This window comes from Cariama cristata, unplaced genomic scaffold, assembly GCF_000690535.1.
Source record: "Cariama cristata isolate BGI_N322 unplaced genomic scaffold, ASM69053v1 scaffold739, whole genome shotgun sequence".
Lineage (NCBI taxonomy): Eukaryota > Metazoa > Chordata > Aves > Cariamiformes > Cariamidae > Cariama > Cariama cristata.
Window position 1 is genome coordinate 96,472 of NW_009636120.1, and position 7,787 is coordinate 104,258.

General features: G+C 39.8%; 1 protein-coding gene across 1 annotated transcript in view; it reads right to left on the reverse strand.

The window, feature by feature from the left end:
- The window catches only part of SLC2A9 (solute carrier family 2 (facilitated glucose transporter), member 9), a gene marked incomplete at its 5' end in the record, with an annotated part of 93,540 nt that extends 90,867 nt beyond the window's left edge, over nucleotides 1–2,673 (reverse strand). Inside the window, one exon of the mRNA XM_009707783.1 lies at nucleotides 2,513–2,673. Coding sequence (XP_009706085.1) covers nucleotides 2,513–2,673 — 161 coding nt within the window. The remainder of the gene's footprint in view (nucleotides 1–2,512) is intronic.
- Between the last annotated feature and the right edge of the window lie 5,114 nt (nucleotides 2,674–7,787).

Genomic DNA, 7,787 nt, shown 5'->3' on the forward strand with positions numbered 1-7,787 from the left:
CGACTAGCACCCTCCACAGCTGCAGTAACTTTCATTAGGGATTTGAATTCATCATCCTTTTGTCTAAAACTCACAACTAGGAAAATGATAGAATTAAAGTTTCATCAAAAATGTATTGTTGTCTCAAAATTCAGTAATAAGAAAGACTCTAGAAGCTCCACTTGGGAGCACATATGATACTTCATACAAAAAGTATAGTAAGGAAACTAGGTGTTTAAATAATAAGCTGTGTGTCCTTTAAACTAGGCGTCTGAATAAAAGCCTGTAACAGATTGACCACTGGATCACCATTTCAACTACAGTAGATGACTTCAGAATGACAAAGTGGTAACATAGCACTAAGACAATCCGGATAAATTCCCTTAATCGCTTCATACTCAAAATGGTTCACTGTGCTTGAGGGAAGGCCTTGTCCCTCTCCTGCAAATGCCTCCCTAGCAGCGGCCTAAACAATCCGCCGAGCATATCACTCTGAGCGTTCAAGACACGCACCAGGAGCTGCTCTTTGGTAGAAGAAGAGAATTTAAATTACAGAGTGTCAAAGCCACATCTGAACATGGGACTTATGTGGATGAAGGCTCTCTTTGAAAAAAATTACATCTCTCCTGAAGTAAGCAGGGCCTAGGAATGCGGTAATTTGGAAATTATGTTATAAACCTCAGAGCAATATGATTCAATAGTGCTCTTTTAAAGTCATGCGGTACGTCTGACTTATTCTTTTGATCCCACTTAGTTCATTATTCTGTGTCAGTGTAAATGGAGCTCAGCTTCATTACACATACAACCCTCCAACCTACACTTGAACAGTTTAAAGTGAAGTATTTTATTGTTCTATCAACATTTCATTATGTGCTCCTCAATTACCATACCAATATCTCAGTATGGTTTCCCAGACCAGATGAACAGAGTGCAGTGTGAACCACAAACTCAAGAACCACACTTTGATGAGCAGCCTTTATCAAGTGTCCCTGGGAGACACAATCCCTTCCCATCTCCAATCAGGTACTCGTACACCGTAAGAGAGCGGTTTTAAGGGTTTAACAGGGATAAATGTAATAAAACAGGGGTAGAATCTGTAAGATTTAAAGCTCTGCCCTGAAAATATATATGATCTGCTCCCATCAAAGTGGTATATGTATGACTGAGATCAGCCACCACTTTAACAAACCTGCACACAAAATGGTTCTACTCTTCGCCAAAAATTCAAGCCTTCTATGAATGCATTTTTAACTTCTCTTCTTAATAAAGAAGACTCAGAGACAATTCCGGGAATTAATCAGTCTGAATCAGGCATAGTTTCATGTATTTAAGAAATGTGTAAAAGCCAAATTGATGATTCGGCAGGAGAAACTGCAAACCTAAAAAAACCTTAATGTGACTATGAAAAATATTTAAGAATTGATAATCAAATGGTGAAGTGAAGGGACAGAATAAATTAATGAAGAATAGATAGTAGATTTACAGAGCAGAGAATACAGACTTGCTTTAAGCATGAAATCGAAGAACCTGAAAACATACTCTTTGAGATGAAAAATGAGATGTGGACGAGTTGGGAGAATGACAAACAGGCCTAGGAAAGTACAATCTAAAGTGATGGAAAGAGCCAAAATGTAGAACAGAAAAGGAAGAACAGTAGAGGTGGATGCATCTGTGCCTGTGATGATGAGGCTTCTGTGATGACCTTTTCCAGTGATTTAATTCAGCAAAAATTGTGAAATAATATAGAATTTACAATTAAGGAAAAGCCTAATGAGCAGTTAAGATGAATTCTATGATCGATTTTTTTTTTCATGTCCTTCTAAATATAGGTAAATTACAAGTTACTTTTCAAATTCTTTTTAGAAGACTGTATGAAACAGAAACTTGACAGAAATACCTAGTTAGTACCTGCAGTAAAAATGCAAACACACACCAGCACAAACATTCCTAAAATACTCACATTCCCTAGGGTCAAGACTTGGTCAAATACTGCATTGCATAGAACAGGGAAGGCGTCCCCAAGCTTGGGGAAGATCAAACATGAACTTCACCCTAGTTTAGCTCTTCAAACTGTGTTTTAAGTTGACACAAGGAAGAAAAAAAAAAAAAGAGCAAATTCTTACTACTGCATGACAAAAAATGTTGAGAAGCGAGACGTTGATAGCTTTATTTGTGTACAGTAATATACTCGGACTTGAGAAACAAGAATCTACCAATCCTGCGTGAATTCTTTCGTATTTTATAGTATTTCGCTTTTGCACTCTTGACAATTCAACCCCCTTGACATCTCAACCCACTGCCTGTTCAGAGCAAATGGCTTCTGTGACTCAAGTGATGCACAGTAAGGTCAGAGGGAAAGGTACTAATTTTACTCTTGGAAATTCAGAACTCTTAGAAATGAGTCTTCCTATTTCGAAGATGTTTAGATTTGCATTCTGGTGAAGAGGGGTTTTAAAAAAAATAAAAGTAAAGCCTTCTAGAGAGACTAAGTGAGAAACTGCTTTAGAAAATACAAGTTTTCCAATACACTTACCGCCCGAAGAACTTCACAATTGGAGTAACAATAATGGCACCCACAAGGCCACCAATGGCAAAAATAGAAACAGTTATGGACCAGAGGAGAGTCAGCGTGCTTTCATCCACCGAGAAGCCATATCTTCTTTCCCAAGTTTCATTGTAAAACTTCTTGATATACTGAAAGGAAATACATAATAGTTACAACAATACATGTAAAAAAAAAAATCACAATTTAAGAACACAAGTGAGAGAAACAGAATAGAAAAAAACAGTAGCCTGCTTCCAGGAATCACCCTTCCTCTTCTATCTCCCTCCTCCAAAAAATGGGGCCTCACTTCTAGATGCAATTGTAATACAGACTAACTGACTCAGTCAAAGCATACATATGTTTAACCACATGCTGGTCATAAACAAGGTGGGGAAAAAAATACAGATAGACGTGAATGTAGAAGAGGCTTATAAAAGAGAAACTTCTACAAAGCAAGGATGTTATCATTTAGGTTGTTGGTACAATATTAACAACAGTTTGTTTTAGCCTTACTGTGTACACATATTTCAGCCCGAACTAGGGCTAAGGGCTCAGACACAGAATCACAGAATGGTTCAGGTTGGAAGGGATCTCTGGAGGCTATCTTGTCCAAATCCCCTGCTCAAGCAAGGCCACATAGAGTCACTCGCCCAGGACCATGCCTGGAGGTGTTTTTAATATCTCTAAGGAGGGAGACTCCACAAAATCACAGCACTGGTGCTTGGTAAGGCACTGCACGTCAGCTGAGCTCTGCCCACTGCTCACATACATACTCTTAACTGCAGGCAGGTGACGAATCACATCGTACCATAACAGTTTTTTACACAAGTCAAAGAAAACTGCACTGCATAGCATTTGCCATGACTTTTAAAAAAAGAACATGCACAAATTCTTAAATGCTAACTACCATTAGTCAATGATCATTAATCAGAGTCTTATATTAAGAGCAGATAGTTTTACTGCTTTTTCACGGATCTATAGTGCCAGTAACTTTGAACTAAGGAAGGAAAGGAAAAAAAAAGGAAAAGAAAAAGAAAGGAAAGGAGGCTCCAGAGCAGGTAGAGGCGAAAACGTCTTGAAGAAGTTGGTGAATTGGCAGAAATGCAAAGGTAACAAAGAGGAAGAGAGTTGCAACCAATTCCTGCCAGATGGCAACAACTGACATCAAGAGAAGAGTTTGGCTTGTCTTACGGGACACAGCATCAAAATCCATATGTTGAGAGGTTTGGGAAAGTGTGTGGGAGTTCACATATAACTTAAGAAATTCCCAGGAAAATTTTTAAAGATGCTTTAAAAGTTATAGAAGTAGGAATTCTTTTGGCAAAACCCTACACTGTACTCATCATGAAACAACATTCATCATCTCTATTTCGCATTACAGTCCCAGAATGCAGATCTCAGATTTACTTGAAATTAAGTGCTTTTCACTAGTCTATTTTTTCCAAAAGGCCAGTATTGTAAAAGTGAGTGATTCTACAACTTCTTTAGCATAACACTAGAGAAAAAGACAGAGTGAATTGAAAACAATTAGAATTCACGGATTGAGGGAAGAAGGGAGGCTGTGTCCACTTTTGCATTGTATTTATGACACTGTCACATCTGGCAGCCATACAAATTCAAGGACCTACTCAGCCAAGCAATGAAAGATAACATTTTTCTTCCAAAGAATTTACAGCCAAGACAAGTATCTGTTAGAGTAGGAAGGTAAGAGCTGACAGCTGTTGGTTTGATACTGATGGGGAAAAAAAAAAGCCCACAGTATCAGTCAAAAAGAGCTGTCTGACACCATTAAAACTAAGAATCCCAAATCACTTTTATAAGTATGTTATAGCTTTTCCCCTTCAAATTTATATAAGCTGCTTTTTGAATGAAGTTCAGGTTGCTAAACAAGGTAAACAATTTCTTGTCAGCAATAACAGATGTATCAAACATGAAATCAGACACCTAAAACCCTGATACAAATCTATCTGCCAAACAAGCGGGTTCTCTTAAGAAATGAAAACCTGAGACCTGTCTTCTAACTCTTCAGCTATCCTGAGACTTACACTTTTCTCCCACAGCAGCTTAATTTCCTAAAGAGCCTGCTATAAGGGCCCTTCCAAGGTATCTGTTGAAAGTCCAAGTGCCTCCCGAATCTCTGGAGAACTCTGATAGATGTCCGAGTCACAGTTTTCCTTTGCAAAAGCCATGCCAGCTCTTTCCCAAATTCTCACTTTTCTACTACAGTTTCTGCTAGTTTGTCAGGTACAAATAACTAATTCTAAGCATGCATGTTCCAAGTTTTCCCCCTAAAAACTACTTTTTTCTTCAAGTCACATTAACCCTCTCAGCCTCTCTGTTACCAAGGCTATTTAAAAAGAAGCTGAACTGTGATACGAAGCCTATATTTTGAGTTATTTTTTCAGTCTTGAAAAAATGTTACGGTGTTTTTGCAACTTGACACAAAATTATCACTAATTTTATTCCATATTTCTACTGCCATTTCAGCTTCTCCAACACATCCCCTATAAAGAAGGTTCCAGCCTGGGACCTCCCCAGCCTTTTCCAATTCAAAACATTATTTCAGGTTTCTTGTTCTGTCCTTGTATTTTCTGAGCACCGTTTTTCAGCTTCATCTATCAGCCTTATATCCCCAAGCTCTCTGTCCAGACATTTTTTGTGCCTGCCAAAAGTACCCAAACTCCAGGGCCAGCTCACCTTTTTAGCCTTCAATGTGCCAGAGTTGATACTCTTTTTCTGCTTTCCTCACATGAGCACAACTGCAGGTTTTTGAAGGATGCCTTCTAACAACCTCCCTTCCCTGATGTTTAATTACACCAAAGTTTCTTCATCTTTCTAAAAGGTAAAGATGTCATAGCTCCAGTATGACGTTTTTACATAGAGTCTGTATTGCCTGCAGAGACATTGCCTATCTACTTTCCTTCTAGTCAAGTTTCCTGATTTTTATGATGTTCCTGTTTGAAACACTGTGGTGTCTGACGCTCTTGCAAGGATACAGTACCAGGCAGTCACTACTGCAGAAGGGCACAGCACGCTTGTGTAATGCTCTCGCTCATTCTGTGTCACCGCTCCCCAACAAGATCTACAGTATCACAAAGTGTAATCTTGGCACTTTTCCCCAGTTTCTTCTCAGATTTCCTCCAGCATGTCATAGGTACTAAATTATCACGGGGCAGTACTCAGCAGTGTAAGACTAACACCACATTTTCCCTGTTCAAACTAGGAATTTCAAACTTTTGCTATTCCAGCCTTGGACATGTCGTTTATTCTATTTGAGGACTTTATTTAGTTTGCAACACCACCTTTCCACCTGCAAAGTACCTAAGAAAGGTGGAGGTAGAACATACCACCTACTGTCTTCCTTCTATCAAGTTCCTAGTAGGTCTCTTGTGCCCTGAATTAAAAGGACAGGGATCTCTCTCCCATCCTATAAGTTTCTATACAGACAGACAGAAATACAAAAAAGAAAAAAAAAGTCAATTCGGTCCATCTAGAAGAATCTCACAGTAAACTTCCAAATGAATCTGCCATTAATCAAGTAATACATCTTATTTCTAACACAAATACTCAGATTATATTTAGATATCTTCTTGTTCATTTGAAGTTCATTTCTGATAGTAATGAATACTAAGAGAAAACGTTTTTAGAACACTATTAGCATTTCTTACTAATGGTAATGGCTAAAAATAGTATGCAAATTATTCTCCCCTTGTGTTTTACGACTAATTTTCTCAGCATAGTTTTGTTCCTTACAAGGAGACATCAAATAAATGCAAATATTCAAGAAAAAAAAGTACAAACTACAACCCTTAATAGCAACAGACAAATGTGCTGGCATGTACGTCACCTGTGTCAGGATTCCCATTGCCAATAAATGGGAAGCTAGTAACACATACAGGTTTTGAGGAGTTGTACGTGAAAAAAAAACTAATCTGATCCAACAAATCCACCGCATTTGAATCCTTCAAATTATGTGGAAAGGCTCCTTTGGGATTTTAATCAGTTGTCTGAACAACGCTAATGGCATAAACCTGTACACAAAAATTTTAGCCCCTAACCAAAGCCGATAAGAAATGGTAGCTGACTGATATCAGTATCTCATATTCTGCTGCCTCCGTTCATTAAGGTAGTAGTGCTAGGGTGGGAAATACAAGGGGAATATAAGGGAGATATATATATTTTTATATATAAAGGGATATATTTTAAATATAAGGGAAACATTTCCCTTATCTTACTCATAGTTATGAAGGCCACTCTCACACAGTGGTAACTATTGAACTGGCTGACACAGCTGGCTATACATTTTTGCAATAGTCTCACTGTCCCCGCCCGTATCAGCTCGAAAAGGAACGCAGAGCTGCAGCCACCTGCAGAAATGGGGCAGGGGCTGTGCGGCAGTCAGTAGCAGAGACTTTGCTTCCCACACAGAGCACAAAGCACATCATTGTTCTACAGACCTTGACCACAATCAGCCCCTGAAATGAACTGTAGAAATTCAGCTCAGAAAAAGACAGCTTCAACTCATATTTGATTAAAGTATTTAATCTGCTGCTGTTGTTTCACGCAGGCACCAGTGATACAGCCAGGAGCAGTCTGAGAGTATGAAGAAGGATTACAAAGCCCTGGGAACAGCAGTAAGGGACTCAGGAGCACAGGTAGTGTTTTCCTCAATCCTCTCGGTCAAAGGGAAGGCGTTTGAAAGGGCCAGTTGAATATGGCAAATCAACAAATGGTTAAGGGACTGGTGCCACAGCCAGGGGGTTGGCTACTTAGACCAGGGGACTCACTTTGAGAAAGCTGGTATGCTGAGGGCTGATGGAGTCCACTTGTCAGAGAAGAGGAGGAGCACCTTCAGTCACAGGCTTGCCACCCTGGTGAAGAGGACTTTAAACTAAAGTTGCTGGGGCAGGGGAACCTCAATCCATCCCACTTCTACCAGTTTGATGCCAGTGCCAGGAACAGATGCCCAGAGCCCAGACAGGGATCACAGGTCAGCAGGAGCACACCTGAAAAGCAGCACAAAGGAATCCCCCAGCGCCCCCAGCCAGTAACTCCACATCATCAGGAGCCCAACTTAAAGGCCTCTGTGCAAACACAGGTAGCAGGGAGGAATAAACAAGAGGAGCTTGAGACATGCACATGTCTGCAGGGCTATGACCTTGCTGGCATCATGGGCATGGCAGGATGGCTCCTACAACCGGAGTGTTGGAATGAAGGGATACAGGCTCTTTCGGAAAGACAGGCAGGGGCGAAACAGGGGGGG